This window comes from Octopus sinensis, linkage group LG8 (genome assembly GCF_006345805.1).
Source record: "Octopus sinensis linkage group LG8, ASM634580v1, whole genome shotgun sequence".
NCBI classification, from domain to species: Eukaryota; Metazoa; Mollusca; class Cephalopoda; order Octopoda; family Octopodidae; genus Octopus; species Octopus sinensis.
In genome coordinates, this window is record NC_043004.1 from 70,191,057 (window position 1) to 70,215,638 (window position 24,582).

Consider the following 24,582-nt stretch of genomic DNA (forward strand, 5'->3'; position numbering starts at 1 on the left):
TCTTCCTTCTTAACTAAAACCATGATAGCAAAAGAAATGTGAGTGGTTGTTAATACACTTTGTTACTATAAAAATGGCCCTGAAAAGAGTTAACTTCCTGTTGAAACTTTCTTAGTGAAAAACCCAATCCTGCATTGATTCTGTTACAGAACAAAAATAAATGTTAGAAGAAAAGACTAGAGTTTTCCTCCCTTACATTAGGGAGTGTCTCACTTCCTTTGAAATGATTGTAAACTAAGTTAGTATGATTCTCGTGATATCAATTGTTTCAGCTCTGTGCTGTTGTGTCATACAGGGAATAGCAAGGGACAGAAAAGTATGGTTACATCTCCAATGAGGTAGCATATTAACATAGAAAAACGAGACACCAATCCAGTCCCTCACCTCTCACTCTCTCTCTCACCCGCTCTCTCTCTCTCTCTCTTTCTCCCTAGGAAACAAAAAACAAAAAGGTAATTCAAAAATATTATACATTACTTTTGCTGTATCCATTAATCTCTTCATAAATAGGTTGTGATGCTAAGATAATCTGTCTTTCCTCCTCTTCAGGAATCTCTGGTTGTTGAGATTCCTGGATCTGATTCGGAGGTAATTCAGCTGATAACTGCGGGGATGATTCAGCTGAAGATTCTGTAAGTGAAGTCCTCACTGGTTCAATATGCATTGTTGGAATTTTGACAGTCGTTTCACTGGGGACTGAGCTAAAAGTTGCAGCTGCAGGTGGGGCTGTCCCTACAGCAACAACTGCAGCTGTAATGGCAGGAGCTGTAGTTACGACACTGGGGGGACGCATGCTGGTTATCGGTTCCAGGTAGCCTTCTGTAGGGAAGTTACTACTGCCATTGGATGAAGTTCGAGATGCAGAGTTCGAACGTGACGGATCCACAGGATAATAATAATTATCTCGTTGTCCGGGATATTTTGGTGTGATTGGCTCGTACAAGTTTTCTACAGATCCTAAAGGCGAGATGTTGGGATCATCAAAGTTTTTGTCTCCACCTGATCCAGAAGAGGTTGAACCACCTTAATGAAATACAGAAAAATAAAATATATATATATATGTATATAATCAGATTTGAATGAACATATAAAGACATGACTATGGTCTAGATTTACCCTCTTTTTCCACATGAATTCCCTAACTGTTTGGAATAACAAAATCCCTCATAATCCTTCGTAATCATTAATCTTTCTAGACTTCACAGTCTCAACTTTATAATAAGACAACAAATGCATACACATACAATTGTTATTGATGTGTGGAACTGTTATTGCTATAACAGGTATATTTTAAGTGTTTCAGTCAATTTTCAAAATTTAGCTGTTAGGTTTATACAAACTGTGTCTGGCACATATGAAGATATGAAAAAAAACCCTAATGATGAAGGTTCAATTAGAATATTGTCATATGATTATTTGGAAGAAAATATTTCTACATATAAATATACATATATATATCGGTTTGTCTGGGAAGTTCATGCCAATTTTTAAGGGAAATTAAAAAACAAAACAAAATTATGCCATTAAATATTTATTCAAGTAAATATGAACCGTTTTGTTGCACAACCTTTCTCCCTCTTTCCTTCACCTTAAAGATTTCGTCTTGTCAGAATTTTGGTGGTTTCTTGGCAAAGAACTCATTAAGGTGGGGTTTTCTTATGTCCTCCAAAGAATTAAAATTTTTACCATTCAGATTATTTTGCAAGGATCTGAATAAATGAAATATGAATGGGCAATGCCTGGTGAATATGGCAGGTGAGGTAACACATCCCAGCTAAACTGCGACAATTTTTGACGGGTTGCCAAAGAAACGTGAGGTCTGGCATTATCCTGATGGAAAACAACACCTTTCCTGAATTGTAGCCTTTAAATCATCCAGTTGTGAACAGTACTTCTCAGAATTAATTGACTGGTTACTTGGCAGAAGCTCATAATACAGGATTCCTTTCCAATCCCACCAAGGGCAGAGCATGACGTTCTTAGGATGAAGACCTTCAATTGGGGTGGCTAAAGGTAGTTGATGTTGTTTATCCCAGAATCTTTTTTGCTAAACATTGTTGTAAACAATCCATTTCTCATCACCCATCACAATTTGCTTCAAAAAGGGTGCATTTTCATTGCATTTATACAGCAGATCACAGACAGAAATGTGATCCAAAGGATTCTTTTCACTCAGATCATGTGGTACCCAAACATCCTAGAGATTTGAGTACCCAAGCTTTACTAAGTGCTCATGGATGGTGGATTTTGATAAATTTAGTCTGCCAATTCCCACATTGTGTAATGCAGATCATTCTCAATTAATGTCTTGATTTGTCATCTGAAGTGGGTGTGGCCTGCCGGAGCATTCTTCATCAATAAGGCTATAATCATCAACTCTAAACTTAGCAAACCACTTCTGTACAGTTCTGTCAGCTAAAGCACCTTCACCGTACACAGCACATATCTTTTTTGCTGCTTGCAAGGCATTTTTGTCTTTACATTAATAAAAAAAAGCATCAAGTGTCTAAAATGCACCTTAGAATTTTCCATTTCAGTAGGGATGCAAAGCTGACACGAATTAAGTAATTTAAAACTTTCTTTCTTAAGAGATAGTTTGAAGAGTGCACTAACTGGAAATGTAAGCATCTTATTTGTGCTGATAAATTTGATGTGTTCTAATGTGTTTGATCATGAACGACTAAAAATAGGCATGAACTTTCTAGATAATCCAATATATATATATACACACACACACGCATACATATATATATATATATATATATAATATATATATGCATGTATATATATGTATGTATATATATGTATGTATATATATTGTCCAAAGGTAATGTTTCAGTGAATATTCAAGATTTTCACTTGGTGTATTCAATGAGGCATGACAAGAAGTGGAATCAGTTCAAAGAAATGGGAGAATTATCAAGATATAAAGATCTAGAAATAGAGATAACCCAAATATATGGGGTGTAGGCTGAAAAACAGAAACAATCCCTATGAAAACAATTGTCTGGGGATCTACCAGACTTGCACATCTATATGCTATGTATAAAAATAGTAGTGCTAGGTGCCATACAAACAACCAAACAAAACACTGCACATAGCCAAAGCAACGAACACAGCTGCATTTGTTTGTGCAGCGAAATCTTACAAATAACGATAATTGTTTCAAATTTTGGCACAAGGCCAGCAAGTTTGGGTGAGGGACGAAGTTGATTACATCGACCCCACCAGTGCTCAGCTGGTACCTTTTTTTTAGCAGCCCTGAGAGGATGGAAGGCAAAGTCGACCTTGGTGGAATTTGAACTCAGAACGTAAGGACAAATGAAATGCTGCTAAGCATTCCACCCAGCATGCTAAGGACTCTGCCAGTTCACTACTTTAATCCTTTCGTTACTGTATTTCCATTGAGATGCTCTCTGTTTCTTTCAATTACTTTAAATGTAACAAAGAATTTAGTAAAATAACTTGGATATCATTAAACTAGTGTTAGGAACATAAATTGCGACTAAGGTTTGGTGGAAGATTTTAATTCAAAACTTATGAAAACAAGACATTTGTACTCAGAACCAGAGCCGGTTTCAGCCTAGTTGGTAACAAAGGGGTTAATAATAATAATAATAATAATAATAATAATAATAATAATAATAATAATAATAATAATATTAGCAGTGGCTCTCATGGCTTCTGATCTTAACTGATTGGAAGTGTTATCATGTACATTGTTTTGTCTTGGTATAAAAGATGGGCTACAGCAAATATTCTGCTCAATACCACAGATTTGCTTGTAAGTTGTTTGACCGTAACCAGTTGAGCATGTCCCTTAGTGGCTGACGATATGTGCATCTCTGATCACGAGCAGAAGTAGTGGGGGAGCATCATAGCCATGTGTTGAGAAGGATTCTTTGGGGTTTGAATAATTCACCACTGGAAACATGGGTGTTTCGTTCAACATCCTTAAACAACCCTTATTCAGGGACCTTTTGAGCAGGATGGGTTACTCGATCTGAAGAAAATTCTAACTGGGCTCCACCTGCAAGGTCATGTGCTGTTTATCTTGATATGAGATCACCATGTCGCGCACATATGGTTGTGATGCATGTGCCTGGTGTACCCTTATCAGACGGGTAGTCATGATGGGTATACTGGGCTTCGTATATTTTACCCCAGTGTCACTTTGATGGCATGCTCTGCTCGCTCACTCAATAATAATAATAATAATAATAATAATAATAATCCTTTCTGCTATAGGCACAAGGCCTGAAATTTTGGGGGAAGGGACTAGTCGGTTACATCGACCCCAGTGTTTCACTGGTACTTAATTTATTGACCCCAAAAGGATGAAAGGCAAAGTTGACCTTGGCAGAATTTGAACTCAGAACACAAAGACAGACAAAATACCACTAAGCATTATGCTCGGTGAGCTAATGATTCTGCTAGCTCACTGCCTTCTTAAAAACAATGATAATAATATGTTCTACTAAAGGCACAAGGCCTGAAATTTTGGTGGGAGGGGACTGGTTGATTACATTGACCCCAGTATTTGACTGGTACTTAATTTATTGACCCTGAAAGGATGAGGAGAAAAGTCGACCACAGTGGAATTTAAACAATAATAATAATAATAATAATAATAAATGCCCTGATGCAGTACCAGGCAGTGGCAATCATGGCTCCTGATCTTAACTGATTGGAAGTGTTATCGTGTACATTGTTTTGTCTTGGTATAAAAGATGGTCTACAGCAAATATTCTGCTCAATACCACAGATTTGCTTGTCAGTTGTTTGACCGTAACCAGTTGAGCATGTCCCTTAGTGGCTGACGATATGTGCATCTCTGATCACGAGCAGAAGTAGTGGGGGAGCATCATAGCCATGTGTTGAGAGGGATTCTTTGGGGTGTGAATAATTCACCTCTGGAAACATGGGTGTTTCATTCAACATCCTTAAACAGACCTTATTCAGGGACCTTTTGAGCGGGATGGGCTACTCAACCTGAAGAAAATTCTAACTGGGCCCCACCTGCAAGGTCATGTGCTGTTTATCTTGATATGAGATCACCATGTCGCGCACATATGGTTGTGATGCATGTGCCTAGTGTACCCTTATCAGACAGGTAGTCATGATGGGTATACCGGGCTTCGTATATTTTACCCCAGTGTCACTTTGATGGCATGAACTGCTCTCTCACTCAATAATAATAATAATACAAAACAAAACAGGCAAAGGAATACCTAAGTGAATTCCAAACACAACAAATTCCAGAATTAGATGTAATGGAAACAAGTACAGAAAAAGCTAAGCATATGAAAACCCATGCTAAAACTGCTGCCTTAGATATTCTTACTGATAAATGGCAAGAAAAACTTCTTAATAGCAAATACCTAAAGAGAGCTAATAGTGCTGATGTTGATAAAGCCCTTACCCATCAATAGTTAGTGTCTTCTGGCTTAAAATCAGGAATAGACGGGTTTATCATAGCAGCCCAAGATGAATGCCAACTTACAAGTAACTACCAGGCCAACATATTAAAGAATGGATGTAACCCAACATGTCATGTATGCAAACAACCAAATCGAACCATTGATCATGTTGTCTCCATGCGCAGTCTTTTTGTTCCTACAGAGTATCTCAACAGGCATGATAGAGCAGCACAATATATTCACTGAGTAATTTGTAAAAACTTGGACCTGCCCCATGATAAAAACTGGTGGGAAAACAAACCACCTCCAATGCTTGAAAATGATCACATCTCACTCCTCTGGAACTTCACCATTCAAACTGATAGACAGATAGATGCAAATAGGTCAGACATTATATTGAAAGACTTCAGACAAAAATCATGCCTCCTCATTGATATTACTGTCCCAATTGACATAGATGTATCTGTCAAGAGCTACCAAAAACTTAGCAAGTATAAAGATCTTGAAATAGAAATTGGTAAAAAGTGATACCTCAAGACAAAAACAATACCAGTTGTCATAGGTGCCCTAGGAATGATAGCAAAATGGGCTGATTCCTACCTACCTCAGATACCAGGTATCCCCAAATGGCAGAAATTCAAAAGATAGTGCACATGGGTACTGCCCATATCCTATGTAAAATACTGTCGATGTAATCTTAAATTTTAAAACAAACTCATAATTTTCTTAAACATTCTCTAGAACAATACTATATGCAAAACCAAATATATGACACCCTAGGCATAACACTAACATGAACTTCTGACTTGTTTTCTCTTAAGGTCTTTGGGTGAGACTTGGAGTCAACTTGTACAAATACAAAGCAAAAGTTAAACATATAATAATAATAATAATAATAATAATAATAATAATAATAATAATAATAATAATAATGATAATAATAATAATAATAATAATAATAATACAATAACAACAGCAACAACAAGATTTTGAGTAAATGACTGACCTGATCCAAATGCACTGTCATCACCAAGTGTGACAGTGTTACGTCGACTTACTGTGCCACTTGGTGACATCTCAGCAAGTAACTGAAACAATAAAACAACAACTTGGTCAAGAATAATTACAGTTCACACCATTCATAGAAATACCTCGTTTATGTTTTGTTTAATTGTTGAGGGGATTTATCACTAGGTAGCAATGAAATACTTGTTGTTACATGATAGTTGCCTAGTAGATATCAAACATTTAATCATTTTGTAACCATATTTTTAATGAAATATACAGCCTGATTTTGAATCCATTTTGGAACTTTGAACTGCTCATAGAATTGGAGTTAGTAAAATAGTTGACTTATTTCATTTAGGGGTGCTTGTGATTGTTTAAAGCTAGTTTCCGCTTTAAAAATGACAGCAGGTTGTGATTTGAGAAAAATTTTGCTATTATTTCTAGCAGGTCAAGCAACCACTGAGAGTTTCCTTTAGAGAAACTTTTAGATTAAATATGAAATTAAATATGAAAAATTTAAAACAGGAAGTTCTTGTATTGTGGCCATCCTGACTTTTATTCAGACACAGTGTATCTAGGACTATTATTGAATGTATCCTCTTTTAAAAAAGATTGTAAGAAAGATTTGGCTGCTAATTCTAGCAAGTAAAATGATTATATAGAATTTTCCATTAGGAATATATTTTTTTACATTAAATTTTGTTAGGAATTTTTAATTTAAATTAGGTCCTTTAAAACAGAGAGGCTTGTAACATAGAACCAGAGGTCATAAAAGGTAAGTTGGTATTAAAACAGTTAAACCCAAACTTTATGTAGGAGTATAAATAGCACCTGATGGTGATTGGAGAATGTACCAAACAAACTGTAGTGTAAATAATAACAAACACATACATGAGGTAAATCATTTGATAAAGTCTCATTGCCCTCAAACTTTATTGCAAACTATAATTTTCAGAGTTTATTCACCCAGGAATAAAAATTTGTGCTATTTCCAGATTCTTGATTCTTAAATTTCAAAGTGATAAACTTGGTATATTTTTACAAACTGGTATTCAAGTGGGAAGGATAAGATCAAAATGAAGTTCATACTCCTTCTTTGATTCTGTTTCATACATACCTTATCCAAATGCAAAATGGGGAGAAGAGAAATAAACAAAAATATTATAATACACAAAACCAAAGATTTTCAATCTTTCTTTTTAACCCATGACTGACTGAATAAGGGGATAAGGAGTATGGCATGTTATCATCTTCTTAAATTCTTTCTTACATAACAATAAAAATGAAGCTTAAGATTGTTTTAAAATAGAAATAAACGCATGCATTGCACTTTGCCACAAAGTTGCATTAGAAAAACTCAAGTTCTCTAAATATCCTGGCATTTTTAGCAAGCCTCAAAAAGTTGCAGCATATCTACAGAGCACATGTGGCATACATGTGGGCAACAGAAAAGTGGCTTGTAATGTGTGATGTAGAAAGAAAAAAATTATTTTCCTTCAGCTACGTGGCTGAGTTTCACAACCATCACCATGAGATTCTACCTGCCTACAAACAGGAAACATGTTTTTCTTATATATTATATACTATACTTTCAGATGAGTGCTTTAATTTTTGATCAGGCCAACAATATCATATATATGATATCGTTATATATATATATATACACGAGGAGAAGCTGAAAAGTTTCTGGCTTTAAGGGTATCATAAAAGGCTTGATTAGAGGCCTGACCTTTTGGGTTGTTTTACAGGGCTTAGTAGAACTGAAGTACAGCTGCAATAAGTGGCTGAGAATCTGAGAGGGGAATATGTTGAATAAAATCATAATTAACTGATCCTCCTATATTTTCTTTTACCCAAAGCCAGGAACATTTCAGCACCCACTCAGGACACTGAACCTTATGGAGGAGATGACAAAGGAATGAGATATCTGGTGGGGTCTTGCTTTATTCAAGAGGACCTGTCCTCCATGGCAGAAATGTTGCTCCATTGGCCTGCAAGAGCCCCATGCCAGTGTCCCATTAAATGCACCTAGTACACTCTGTAAATTAGTTGGCATTAGGAAGGGCATCTGGTCATAGAAACCAAGCCAAATCAGACTGGAACCTGCTGCAGCTCTCCAGCTCGCCAGCTCAGGTCAAACCATCCAACCCATGCCAACATGGAAAAATGGACACTAATGTATGTATGTATTTATATATATATATAAGGAGCACTCCATCAGTTATGACAACATGGATCTCAGCTGATATGATCAATGGAATAGCTTGCTTGAGAAATTAACATGTAAGTGGCTGAGCACTCCACAGACAGGTGTACTTCTAATGTAGTTCTCAGGAAGACTCAGCGTGACACAGAGTTTGACCAGGTTGGCCCTTTGAAATACAGGTACCACTCATTTTTGTCAGCTGAGTTGACTGGAGCAATGTGAAGTAAAGTGTCTTGCTCAAGGACACAATGTGTCGCCGGGAGCTGAACTCACGACCTTACGATCGTGAGGCAAATGCCCTAACCACTAAGCCACATGCCTACACTAATGTATATATATATATATATATATATATATATATATATGTATATATATATATATGTATATATATGTATGTATATATGTGTATATATATATCTATCTATATATATATATATATATATATATATATCAGCTAAGATTTATTATATTATAAAGGATACCAAACCTTATTTTGGGAAAAAAATAATATAAAGTAAATCTTATTTTGTTTTCGTTTTTAGAAATTAGACAGAAGGGTTAGTGCCCTTGACTTGTTTTGCCTCCCAAATTGATAAGATTGATTGTATTTTGTAGTTGTTTTATAAATTTTAAACACAGAAAATATATTTACAAAAAGAAAAAAAAATACATTGGTTGTTATTAGGTAGACATTTCATTTCGATTATCAAATTTTGAAAATTGGAATTTATCAGAAATTTGGACAATGAAACAGAATCTATTTTAACCTAAATATAAAAATATATTTAGTTTTTAGTTTAAAGTAAATCGAAGGGATTAAATTTCCTAGAAAGAGAATGTAAACCTAATAACCGAAAGCAGGACAAATTTATGTTTCATTCATATCTTAATTAGAATTAATAAACTCATTAGCAACACAATGGAAAATATAAGAAAATATTATTTTATAATGTATTTATTCCTATAATTTAGGAAATTTTTTAAGAAAACATGACCATATGATAAAAACATTAAACTTAGACAAATAGAAAGAACAGGAAATATTAATTTTTCAAAAAAGAAAATGTTTGTTTTTTGTTTTTCTTCTTTGAGAGCAAGAGTCAGGTAATTATTTTGAAATAAAGAAACTGAGTACAAATTTATAGCAGACTAATATAAAGCGAAGAATATTTGGTAATATTTGTAAAATAACAAAAAGTGCAGGCAGTGATGCAGTAGCAGATTAAGGACTTTATAAGAGATTGCAGCACATGAGACTCTGTCAGCTGGAGGGTCTAAAACAGAGTGTGAAATTTCTAAAAATATTACAAGTGATGAGGGGCAAGGGTGGATGTTTGGTTCACATTATCTGTAATGCAAGGGTCTACACAATCTTAATCCAGCTCTGCATGTATGAATGTTTTGAAGTCAGTGAGGTAACGTTTTCATTGGTCATTTGACTGATACAAGAGCATCTTTTAATCATTTGATGTTTTATTTTGGAGGTCAGTTTTGACAAATCATGTGACTAATATGTTAGATATTTGATTTGTCACTTTCAACAGGTTGTTGTCATTATTAAGCCACAGGAAGGTGGCAAACTGGCAGAAACGCTAGCACGCCGGGCGAAATGCTTAGAGGTATTTCGTCTGCCGTTACATTCTGAGTTCAAATTCCACCGAGGTCAACTTTGCCTTTCATCAAATATTACAACACTGTCTAACTGACTGAAGAGTGACATCACAAAACATGTGACAACAGTTTCATTGAAAGATAGCATCACATCTCATTCAAAACACCTTGTTGCTAACTAAGGAGTTATGTTTGAGCGAGCGATCCGGCGGCAATGATTGATCGGGGTGGCAGTAATGATCCTTCCGCAGGTTCGCCTATGGAAACCTTGTTACGACTTTTACTTCCTCTAAGTGATTGGGTTCGGTCATCTTCTCCAGGACATCAGAGAACATGCTGACGACAGCGCGGAACGCCGCTGTGTGTAAGCGGACTCATTGGCCAGATACAAGGACCTCACCAGACCATTCAATCGGTAGTAGCGATGGGTGGTGTGTACAAAGGGCAGGGACGTGACAGACGCAGGCTGATGACCTGCACCTAGCGGGATAAATTAAGTACCAGTTGCATACTGGAGTCGATCTAATTGACTGGCCTCCTCCCCAAAAATTTTAAGTTTTATGTCTAGAGTAGAAAAGAATATTGAGAACCAATGACAAGTCACTATCAGATCATATCTGCCCACTCTTCTCTGACCACAGTCTAAGGGTTAGAATGCACGAACATAGTCTAAGGTTCATGCATGCTTAAACCTTAAACTGTGTCGGTCTAAGGTTTAGACTCTGACAATGTACTCCCTTATCAGTCAGTGTTTTATAGAGATAAGGAGATAACTTCATAATCCTTTCTTCCATAGGCATGAGGCCTGAAATTCTCGGGGAGGGGTTAAGTCGACTAGATCGACCTCAGTACTCAACTGGTACTTAATTTACTGACCCCGAGAGGATGAAAGGCAAAGTCAATCTTGGCAGAATTTGAACTCAGAACATAGCAACAGGCAAAATACCGCTAACCATTTCGTCCAACATACAAACAGTTCTGCCAGTTCACTGCCTTGAGATAACTTTATAATGTCACCTGATTTTATTCCCTAGGGAATGTTATGGCGGAGGCATTTGCCATGATGTGATACTAAGCATCAGTTTAGTGACATAATGTTGTTACATGCGACGATGAGATGTTACTCTTCTCTTGAATAGACAGTGCCATGGCACATGAGGCAGAGTTACTTCTTGATCAATATGACAGTATTATCATATTGTTATGTGGAGTGATTTTACTCTTCAACCAGTGCAACAGGGTTGTCATGAGATATGATGTTACACATCAGTTAGTGATACAACACTGTCACAAATATGTGACATGACTTCTCAGTTAGCAACAAGGTGTTGTCGAATGAGATGTGATGCTATCCCTCTATGAAACTGTTGTCACGTGATTTGTGATGTCACTCTTCAGTCAGTGAGACAGTGTTGTTACATGAGGTGATGTTACACAATGCTGTAAATACACAATACTGTCATGTGTGATGTTGCGCCTCTGTCAATGAAAACGTGTTGCCTGTCACATTACATGTTACACCTCAGTTTGACACAATATTGTCACATGATGTGATGCTACATGTTGATCAATATTTTACATTGGACAGTTTTGTCAGTTGAAAAAACAAAATTGCCTTCTAAAACATACTGAGATTCAGCAAAGCGAAATGAAAAGAAATAATAATAATAATAATAATAATAATAATAATAATAATAATAATAATGATGATGATGATGATGATGATTATGATGATGATGATGATGGCAGCCATGTTGTATTTTTTTTAATCATTAATTTTTTAAGCTATAAAAAGGAAATAGCCAAAAAATAGAATAGCAGGAAAGAAAATTTTGTATTTCACAAGAATTAAACATTCTCATTGTCTAAGAGTTGGATAAAAAGAAAGATGGCATAATATATAGGCAACTATGAGGAAGAGAAAGAGATGCCACATTCCATCTTAAGTACAACATAGAACTGAAGTTGTTAATTCCTACGGTTTGTTTATCTGTTTGTCTGTCATTGTTTCATCTGTTATTTTATTATTTCCTGTCAAAACTATAATGATAGCCATTTTGGCAGCTGAAGGTGAGGCGTATAAATCTGATGTCATTGTTAACTGGGAACCCTTTGTATCATGTGTTTTTGTGGTTCTAATTGGTCCTTCATTGAAATTCTTATTGCTGCAGAGTTAAACTTATTTAAGGATACTTGGTTTACCGTGGTTTTGTTGAATATAGTTCACCATATAGTGATAATGCATTCCTTAGGATTCTAATTCTAGTAAGGGTTGTTTAGGGGTTCCTAGTTTATGGAGCTTTGTTGCATATATATATATATATATATATATATATATATCGCTAAATCCACAAGTTTTTTTTTTAATTCTCTTTCTATTTATTTCCTCGTAGTCCTTCCTGTTGAAGAGCATAGGCTCGAAACATAAAAGACTTTCTCACTTTCCCAAGCATCAAACTAATACACCTGCTTGTTGTTCACACACCTGTCATTTTGATTTTCTGTAAATTTCAACTACATATATATATATATATGATTTTTGTGTTTGCAGTGAATATCACATACAAAGTACATATTGTTCAATACATATTCTAGAGAATACATTTATTATAAAGTGATAGTTTAAGGTTAATTTCTAGTCTGTTAAGTACCCTGTTAAGAAAAAGTTTGGCACTTATGGAAATGAAATACTAATCAAGTTTAAATATCATTTATCTGTGTGTATCAACATCACTGTTTTTAACATCCACTCTTTCATGTCTGTATGGGTCAGATGGAATTTGTTGAGGCAGATTTTTCTATAGCCATGTTCTTCCTGTCATCATCCCTCACCTGTTTCCAAGCAAGGCATCATTTTTTCTTTTTTAATTCTTTCAACATGAACAGCACAATAGCCAGACATGTTTTTGCAGAAGATTGCAAACAGATGACACTGCTTGTATGATGGTGGCATTTGTTTACAGTAGGTATGTAATACTGAGAAAAGGAGGCATGAACATGCACAACACTTACACACAAACCTACATAATTATATATGTATTAAATGCATGACTATGTTCAAATTTTATTGCTTATATTTTATATGTTCCATATTTTCTTATTAGTCATTTTGCCATTGGTTTGGAACAGTAGAGTTCCTAAATCCATATCCAATGTTTCTAGACCTTCACAACCTCATTATCAGGAATTGAATTGAATATATTTGGCATTCATATATTGATTGAATATATTTAGACTTCCTTGTCAAAGATTATCTTTCATCATTAGCATCAGCAATCATATGTTCATTTGTCTATTACAATCAAATTTTGACAGTTAACTACTTTTTAAAAATTTTTTTTATGCCAGTAGCAAGCCATGTGTTAATCTTTTTTTTGATATGTGTGTTTGCATGTTAATTTGGCATTGTATGAGTATGGTTACCATAATTAATGTTCTGTTGCCTTTTTTGTGGAATTTTGCAGGAGTGGCTGTGTGGTAAGTAGCTTGCTTACCAACCACATGTTTCTGGGCTCAGTCCCACTGTGTAGCACCTTGAGCAAGTGTCTTCTACTATAGCCTCAGGCCGACCAAAGCCTTGTGAGTGGATTTGGTAGACGGAAACTGAAAGGAGCCCATCCTATATATGTATATATATATATATATGTATGTGTGTGTATATGTTTGTGTGTCTGTGTTTTTCCCCACCAACATTGTTGACAACCAATGGTGGTGTGTTTACGTCCCCATAACTCAGCGGTTCAGCAACAGAGACCGATAGAATAAGTACTAGGCTTCCAAAGAATAAGTCCTGGGGTCGATCTGCTCGACTAAAGACAGTGCTCCAGCATGGCCGCAGTCAAATGACTGAAATAAGTAAAAGAGTTGTATTTTCCTAGATAAGTTTGTTTTGTAGTGTGTGCTGCACTGGTCTGTCTATTGTAACAACCAAAGTTCTGAAGTTTGCAACTTTCAGTTTTACAGTTAAATTAAGCAATCACATTCGTCATCCACAGGGTGTTTCATTTAATATTTTATTAAAATTATGAAAGCTGGGGTCACCCGTACTCTACAGATATGGGTTCTACAAGTTTTTGAGAAAAATCATACAAGGTCTCTACAACAAAATAAGTTTGGGAACTGCTGATTTAGGGTAGACCCTTAACCCATATGCATCCAGATTACTCAGTCGAATCTGAAGGACATCCGCTTCTGCCATTCGTCATGAATGACCATGGTATTGCACCAAGAATGTTACCCTCCAAGGGCAAGGTTGTTTATAGAAGTTCAGCAGTTACCTATGCATACCAGCCTCTCCTCTCCATGTCACTGATGTCATCCAAGGGAAAGACAAATGCCGATACAGATTGGCACCAGTGATGTCACAACTCATTTGTACAACTGAGTGAACTGGAGCAAAGTGAAATAAAATGTCTTGCTCAACAACACACAGCCCAGTCCAAGAATTGAATTCACTACCTCATGATCCTCAGCCCAATTGCTCTAACCACTGAGCCTCAAATTGTTTCGAATTTAATATGCATTGCCTCATGGTTTCTAACTGTCAATGAGGTGATTGTTTGGCTGGTTTGAACATAGAACTGATAGAATATTTGGACTTGATATGACTAATTTAAATACTAAAGGATTTTTAGAAATAAAAAAAAAAGATGGGAGGCCAGCGGTTGGAATGCTTCTTGTAATCATTGATCTGTTCAATTAGGACTGATCTGCTGTTAAATAACAAAACCTATCCGATTATTTTTGACCTTGAGAAAAAGGTAATGTAGCATGGTGTAGACTGCTCAGTACACTTTGTAATTCCTAAACAGCCTGATAGTAATGTAGATAAAGTTTCAGGTAGGTACTGATGGTAATATATATATACATATACATGTATCTGGGGTGTTTCACTGGAGAAACAGCAGTAAAGGCAGCATAGTTGTTGTAAGGACTGATATTAAAAGAAAAACTGGTTCTCTGGAGCCACAGTCATTAGTTTAATAATCTCTCTTTTGCCTTCGACCAAATTCTTCATATAAAAAAGTAAGGTAAAGCTTCCTTCCTGAGTGATGCCAACTCTTAGGGCCAGCTTCCCAATGCATATATATCCCCTGAATGGACAGGATGTCAGCCCATCACAGGATTACTTGTTTTTGCCAGCTGAGTGGAGTGGAGCAATGTGAAATGAAGTGTTTTGCCCAAGAACATAATGCATCACCGGTCCAGGAATTGAAACCACAATCTTACGATAATGAGTCTAACACCCTAACCACTAAATTCTTCATATGGAGTGTAGTAACTTACTTTGGTGGGACCAGTCTTTCTATCCCCCTGCTGTCGCATGTCACAGTGCTCTCAATGTAGCAAAGACAGGTCTAGATGTGGATATGCTAAGGTTATTTTCTAAAGAAGTTTTAAATCAGGCTGAAATAATTTTCATTCATAACATTTATGGAGGGGAAATACATATTTTTTTTGTAATATGTAAAAAAGAAAGAAGAAAAGAAAAACCTCTTTTCCTGTTCCTTTTAAAGGTAGATGTTAGAGCGATGACACGGGTAATTATGGATGAGAAACTTATCAAGTTTAAACAGAACACACCATATGTGTGGCGAGCGAGTGTGGGTAGAGTTTTAGTGATTTACAACTTCATTACAATAGCATGTGTGTGTGTGTGTGTGTGTGTATGTGTGTGTGTGTTTGTATGAGTGTGTATGTGTGTGCATTTTATAATAAATGAGAGTAAAAATACTCAATACGTACACATATGAGGGGGAGTACATATGTGTGTGTATAAATATATACATATATATATATATACATACACACACTCACACACATACATATGTACATTTATATATATAAATATATGTATGTATATAAATGTACATATGTATATGTGTGAGTGTGTGTATGTATATGTGTGTATGTATATATATATATATATATATATATATATATACACACACATATAAAGACACATACACATGTATACACACATATATGTATATATATATATACATACACACACTCACACACATACATATGTACATTTATATATATAAATATATGTATGTATGTATATAAATGTACATATGTATATGTGTGAGTGTGTGTATGAATATGTGTGTATGTATATATATATATACACACGCACACATATAAAGACACATACACATGTATACACACATATATGTATATATATATATATATAATATATATATATATATATATATATATATATATACATACACACACTCACACACATACATATGTACATTTATATATATAAACATATGTATGTATATATGTATATAAATGTATATATGTATATGTGTGAGTGTGTGTCTATATACACACACACACACGCACATACATACACACACACACACACACACACACACACATGTACATATGTGTAATGTGCATGTAGAACCTATTAGTTAAGGCAAAATCTAACTTCCTTTGCGGCAATCTTATTTTAAGATATCTAGATCGTACGGCTGTTTGTTTTTAAGGGATATCTCAATGATATAATTGCTGTATGTATTTTTATCATATCTCACAGCAGACAGAAAGTTATTCAAAGCACTGCACGATGGGTAAATATTACCTGACTCATATATTTTGATATTATATTCTTCATTCCTCTCCCTGCTTCCTAAAAGTACATTATAACTGAGGTCTGTCATTGGAAAACTAAACTAAACACTACCTTTACCTTACCACCAATAATTAATATTTCCTCAGTAATAGACAAAATTCTGGCTGTGTGGATGAGAGGCTTGCTTCCCAACCATGAGGTCTTGGGTTCAGTCCCACTGTGCAGCATGTTGGCCAAGCGTCTTCTACTTTCTACTATAGCCTGGGCCAACCAAATCCTTGTGAAGAGTGTGATTTGAGAAACATCTGGCTGTTATATCTAGCAAATTGAGTGGTTCCCATAACAACAGAAGGCTGCCATAGTAGTTTCATTAATGTTATAAATAGAAATGGATTTGGGAAAACTTTAGTAAATAATTTAATACTGATTTCAAATTTTGGCACAATGCCAGCATATTTGAGGGAGTGGGGTAAGTCAAATTACATCGACCCCAATACTCAGCTGGTACTTATTTTATCAACTCTGAAATGTATGAAAGGCAAAGTCAACCTTGATGGAATTTGAAGTCAGAATATAAAGACAGACAAAATGCTGCTAAGTATTTTGCCTGGCATGCTAAAGATGCTGCCAGCTCGCCGCCTTAGTAAATAATGGTAATATTATTGTTGTGGCTGTTGTTCAGCTTCAGGTCAGTCCTGATCCAGCAGAAAATTCTGATCAAAGGATTTCCAGTCATGGCCATCTCATCCTCTTTTCAGACATAGAATTATGTTATATTTTGTGTCCTTCTTTCCTGTTCTTACTTAGCATCAGCTTAGGTCCCAAACTAGCAAACCTAGAACCAAAATTATCCCCCAGCTGTGACCATCTTGTCTTTATTTCAGATAAAATGTATCTATGATTACATTATCAAATGTGTCCTACCATTTTTTTTTAAATATAGGATGTGATGTGAGGGAGTTTTGGGTGCTATTTTTACCAGGTTACACAACTGAGTAGAGGCTCATTCATAGGTAAAGCAACCTATGGTTGTACATGGAAGCACACTCATACATACACACCTCCCACAAGTATTCATATGTCCAGTATCTGAGGGCAATTTGACTGTTATTTCTAGCAAGTCAAATGACTATATAGAAATTCTTTTGTTGGCTTGATGTGTAATATTTTGTTCTATAGTTGGAATACCTAGTGTAATGTTCTTCTTATACTAATGGTAAGCTCCTAGCAAACAAAGTTAGCAATAAAGGTTCAATTCCATGTTCAGCAATTCTTTTAATCTCACTTTTAGTACCTGTTATTAATGCTGCTCTATCCTGAGAGTAACTCTACTGAACAAAGGAGCCATTATATGGTAGCTCACTTTGCTAGAAATAGCAGTCAAATTTACCCCAACCACAGCCTAACATTTTTTTTTTAAAAAAAGAAGAAAGGATTCATTGAATTATTTAGTCTTAGATGAGTTGGTCAGATTTGGAGTGCCTTTGCTTAATCAAAATTGATGTATGAAATAATAAAAACAAGAATCCCAGACACATAACATGAAAAGGAACCTTTAATGGTGTCCCAATGATCCTTTGAGGATAAGACATTTTCATCCCTAAATAACCTGACATTTAGAATTCTGTAGATGGGGTTTTTTTGCTTCACAGATGACACATAGGGAAATTTTGGCTGGGAACACTTAATATCATGGGAGCAGGGATCATTTCAAGTAGGCTGGTACATATAAAATTCTAAAATGTCAGAATACCCATAGAAAATAGTAATGAGGGGTTGATAAGAATGGGAACTGAACTTTACTGAGACCTAAACCCCAGAACTTTTATGAGATGACAAATATTCAGGACATTTTTATATTAATTACACTTTTAGAACTAATTAGACATCTAAGGTTATAGAGATATTCCACCCTTTATTTATTTATTGGTATGAGAAGCCTGCTTCGCAATCATATGATTTTGGGTTCAGTCCCAGTGTGTGGAACCTTGGGCAAGTGTCTTCTACTACAGCCCTGGGAAAACCAATGCCTTGTGAGTGAATTTGGTGGGTGGAAACTGTATGGAAGCATATTGTATATATGTTTGTGTGTGTGTATGTGTGTCTTTTTGGCAGTGTTTGTTCTCACCACTGCCGGTGTTGATGTGTTTACAACCCTGTAACTTAGTGGTTTAGCAAAAAAGACTGATAGAATAAGTACCCAACTTCTAACAATAAGTGCTGGGATTGATTTGCTCAACTAAACCTTTTAAGACAGTGCTCCAGCATGGTCAAAGTCCAATGACTGAAACAAGTAAAAAGATAAAACATACGTGAATGGTTTAGACAGAACAGGAAGGGACATGCCCATAACTTTCTCAGGAACTTGGAGACTAGGAAGAGGCAAAGGTGGAGTTATCCTCAAACCAGTAGCCAGACCAAAATACCATCAACCTATTGGGTACTACTAAAAGGTAGCCAAGGCCCAGGTGATAATAGCATTAAACTGGATGATGGATTAAATCTACTGGTCAAGACCAGGAAGAGTTGAAGAACAGGCATGGTTTATCTGGTGGGATTACACAGTTTCCATGTTCAAGATTTTGCTCACAAGGCTTTGGTCAATCCAAGGTTATTGTAGACAACACAAAACACTCACCCATGGTGTCATGCAATGAGATCAAGCAAAAGTGTACATTGAATCTTAACAACAGCCATTGAAAAGATATTTGATATTTACATTGCTTGTTAGAAATATTAAAGATTAGCCATTCTAATTTACAGAACCCAGGCAACAACACCACTTCCCCCCAACCTCTCACTTTCCCTCATACTCAAAGAGCAAGGGTTTGAGATACCTAATTCTTTATTCTTCATGGCAACTGAACTTATTAAACCCTGCTATGAACTAAATGTTTCAGACGCAGACCATTACCTGATCAGTAAAGATAAGATTGTTTAAGTAACCAGAATACATTAAACTTTATCTTCTCAAGTTCTCCATCCAACAACTCTATGAAAACTGGAAACCCATGACACAACAGTCATTGGTCAAGTCACAGAGCTTGAATCATTTCAACCACACAGCCACCACCTACATACACCAACCTTTCAATGATTCAATGAGAAAGGCCTTCAGTTGCTTCAAATCCCTCTTCAGATCACACTTTGACTGCCACATGAAAAGTGTACATTAGATAATGTGATCTGGAGTATATTATTCATTAAAATAAGACAGGATGGTCACGGAATGACTGCTCTTCATTATGGGTCTGCTCCATCAAGGATGATTTGAGAGCTAAATAACCATAAATAATTTTTATTTCAATCAAAGAGAGAAGTCTTTATGTAATCATTTGACATGGTAAAAATAATTGTTTTTTATCTCCTTTAAATTAATCCATAACAGATTAAAAAGAGAAAGACATATTGGATACATAGACCAAATCACACAGTGTTAAAATCAAAACGTGATGGTCATGGGCAGAGTGCTTTGATCAGAGGTGGCCTGGAACTACACACCATCCTACAAATCTACCAATGTTTCTTTCACAGATAAGTATTTCTTGACTCAGCATTGAATATCCCAGCAGGCACTAGTTCCATGGCTGGGTGGTTAAGAAGTTCATATCTCAACACCTAGCTTCAGGTTCAGATCCCCCAGCCCTGCACCTTCAAACTCCTCTCATATAAAAGAACCTTCCTTAAAAAACAATGTAAGGGTTGGCGACAGGAAGTGTATCCAGCTGTAAAAAGACCCTGCCTCAGTTTCCTTCCCTCTAAACCATGCTAGCATGGAAAACAAATGATATTAGTTGGTGTATGTTTAGGACTACACAGCCACAGCAGGAAATGTATTAGGACATGAAATGTAAAAGCCGGACTAGACTATTTTATGCGCAACTCCATTGTCTCCCGAGACAAAAGGGATGCCAATGTTTAATCTCAGACAGGTACAACAATTTTTTTTTTATATTTAAGACAGAGGAGAACAAATGGCACCCCGGAAATTTTTCAGGGCAACTAAATTTGTGAAAGAATGGAGGGAGGAAGTTATCTGCTCACTTAGCCTGAATGCTTAAGGTGAGTGTAACCTGTACTTTGTTAGAAACCAACCAGTAAATTTATTTAGTAAATAACTACAAATCATCAAAAGCTGACAGTAAGAAAGTAGTACATATTATTTCTGATTAAGATATAATATAATATATATAAGTAATTTTAATGGGAGGAGTTAGTTAATTAAGCCACTCCTGAGTACTTGGCCAGTACTTTATTCCATTGACCCTGGAAGGATAAAAGACAATTGATTTCAGTGGGATTTGAGCTCAATGCAAAGAATCAGAAGAAATACCACAAGGTATTTCTTCTGAGGCCTAACAATTCTGCCAATCCAATCCTTTAAGATGACAATACATATAAATCAAAGATAACAATTTAAATATAACAAAGGTTTATATTTCATTACAATTTCTTGAAAATTTCTTTTCAAGTTTCAATAAGAAACAGTTATCTCAAGCTTAAAGAATTCTTAAAGAATCTACTGAGAAGATGATATTAGGGAGATAATTCCTTTGATGACCTGACTACCATAATTATGCAAGCACCCCTGCTGCTATAACAAATAGGGTATATAAAATAATTTTAGAAAATGGGAAATAAATTGGTTTACTGAGGGGAAGAGGAACAGTCACAGCAAAACCAATTTATTCCTTTCATTAAACCATTTATACATACTAATGGCCAACACTAGCATCTTCAGATCCTTACTTTTTACTATATAAAACAATAGGTACTATATGTTAACTTTTCTTTTTCTTGTTTTTATGGTTTTTTTTTTTTTCCTTTTAATTACTAATTTTCTCTATTGTCATTTAACAATCTAGAGTTACTTTTATTTTGAACACCTGAAGAAGAACGATGGGAGTTTACAATTGATTTTGCTTGAAATATACTTTCTCTTTCTCTTTGGCACTGGACATGCAAAGCGTAGACATGCTTCCTTTAAGTTCTACGACAAAATATATAGATAAATATATAAATAAATATGATAATAAGGATGATAACAATGGTGGCAGTGATAACGACTAACATTATCATATTTGATGATCATGATGATATATATGCATATTTTCATATATGCATATATGTATGTGCGTGTATATATACATACATACATATATATATATATATATATATATATATATATATATATTATATATATATATTAATATATATATATATATATATATATGTATATATATATATATATATATATATATATAATAAATATATATATGTACATATATATATATATGTATATATATATATATATATATATATATAATATATATATATATATATATATATATATATATGCATGTATATGTATGTATATGTATGTATGTATATTAATGACTCTATATATATATACAGACACACACATACATACATATTAATATATATGTTTGGATAACAAATGAGAGAAAAAGTACTAAATACCTGTAGTAGATTTTATTTATTCTTTAAAAGCTAAATCATTCACTCCAAAACTATTCTGAGGGTCTTTTCTTATTTTTTGACACATTTAAATATTTTTAGTGTCTCAAAAATTGTAGCAAGAAACACAGAGGAGCAGGAGTGATTCAACAACCTCAGACAAACAAATATATATATATACACACACACACACACACACACACAGACACACACACACACACATATATATATATATATATATATAGTGTAGGTATCAGTTAGAGGGGTTTAATACCTCTAAGGGATAATCAAATCTAGAGTTGCTCCTGGTTATTACCTGGGTAGGTACAGTCTTTTGTAAGGTCGTATGGTTGCAGGTGGTTCGGTTGGTAAACCGGAGTTTAGGTTGTATAGGAGAAAAAAATGGATATAATAACAATGGAAACTCATGGTTTTGCTGGTATGTCTTTAATTAAATAGGTAACAAAGAAGGATGAAGCGAGATGCATCTCTGCCTCTTCCTTCTTTGTTACCTATTTAATTAAAGACATACCAGCAAAAACCATGAGTTTCCCATTGTTATTATATCCATTTTCTTCTCCTATACACACACACACACACACACACACACATATATATATATATATATATATATATATATATATATATATATATATATATATATACAGACACACATGTTTGTTGACTGAAATCAACACTAGCAACTACTATGAGTTTCCTTGCAATTCTTCAGGTCACCAGTGTTGATTTCAGCCAACTAAATTAAATTAATACTCTACTTTATGGTATTGAGTACTTTTGTTCATCATCATGACTACTAACACATAACATTATATATATATATATAATATATATATATATATATATATCATGTGTGGGTCTATATATGTACATATAAGCAAAGTGGCAGTGAGTTATGAGCTGCAAGGATAGGATCATAAGGAACTGCAGTGATACTGAGGGAGTAGAAAATTGGTGAATGGTTGGATGGATGGAATGATGGTTGTGTGAATGGCAGGGAGCAGGAATTAAGCCAATGGTAGTAGCGATAGAAAGACATACTGAGTCTTTGTAAGAGTAATTCAGAACTTTTCTTCGGTTATTGAAGTCTGCTGCCACTGCATTAATCTGCATACGATGTAAATGTCTCATTCTCTGGGTTTTCTGAACTCTGGCATCCTGCAGACAAATCAAATCTTTTACATCGTATTTACATGATATAGGTGTAGATTTAGAAGGAAAGTTGAGAGTAACTTCAGAGTTTCACCTGTCAGACAGCCCAACCAAAGCCAATGACCATCAAAACTTCAAAGTCACTATCAACGCATTCCATGTGTGTGTTTATAAATATATTTTATATTTAAGTGGGTTTTTAATAAATTTTTTTGTTCTTTTACTCATTTCAATCATTTGACTGTAAGCCATGCTGGAGCACTGCTTCAGGACCAATTTTAAGCCTATTCTATTGGTCTCTTTTGCCAAACCATTAAGTTACAGGAACATAAACACACCAACATCGGTTGTCAAGTGATTCTAGGGGGACAAATACAGACACAAAGTCACACAAACACATATATATGACAGGATTCTTTCAGTTTCTGTCTACCAAACCCACTCACAAGACATTGGTCAGCCCGAGGCTATAGTAGAAAACACTTGCCCAAGGTGTCGCATAGTGGGACTGAACCCTGAACCTGGTGGTTGGGAAGCCAGCTTCTTACTACACAGCTATGCCTGTGTCTGTATATGAATATATTTAGAAGAAAAGATAACAGTAACTGTCAGACAGTTTGACAAAGCCAATGAACAACAAGACTTCAAAGTTACTGTCAACCTTTCCCTTGTGTGCGCATATAAATATGTATTGTATTTAAATATTATATATATATATTTATAATACTTAAATGAAGCTGAAACTTCACTAACCCTCTATTATACACACAGATTCATACACATGCATATATATGTGTTTGTATTATATATATATATATATATATATATATATATACTTTATTTAAAGCAGCAGAAAATTCAACAAAACCTGTTACTCTGAGTTTCACGTTGCCGTTCATCGGACTAGCAAAACTGTCCGATGAACGGCAACGTGAACTCAGAGTAACAGGTTTTGTTGAATTTTCTGCTGCTTTAAATAAAGCATATTACTCTACCACTGGTATTTGAGTACTCTTTTTTCCACCTTGTTTCACATTTATGTGTTTACTCCGGTATATTATATATATATATATATATATATATATAATATATATATATAT

The 24,582-nt window shown here is 34.9% G+C and overlaps 1 protein-coding gene across 4 annotated transcripts in view; it reads right to left on the reverse strand.

Annotated features, from left to right (window-relative positions):
• The window catches only part of LOC115214953, a 479,885-nt gene that overhangs the window by 5,742 nt on the left and 449,561 nt on the right, over positions 1-24,582 (reverse strand). For 3 of the 4 annotated variants that reach the window (XM_029784046.2, XM_029784045.2, XM_029784047.2), the window contains 3 exons: positions 23,372-23,488; positions 6,427-6,508; positions 478-1,023 (listed from right to left, as the gene is read on the reverse strand). In XM_029784046.2, the coding sequence (XP_029639906.1) occupies positions 478-1,023; positions 6,427-6,508; positions 23,372-23,488 (745 nt within the window). The remainder of the gene's footprint in view (positions 1-477; positions 1,024-6,426; positions 6,509-23,371; positions 23,489-24,582) is intronic. The other variant, XM_029784048.2, reaches the window with a different exon arrangement.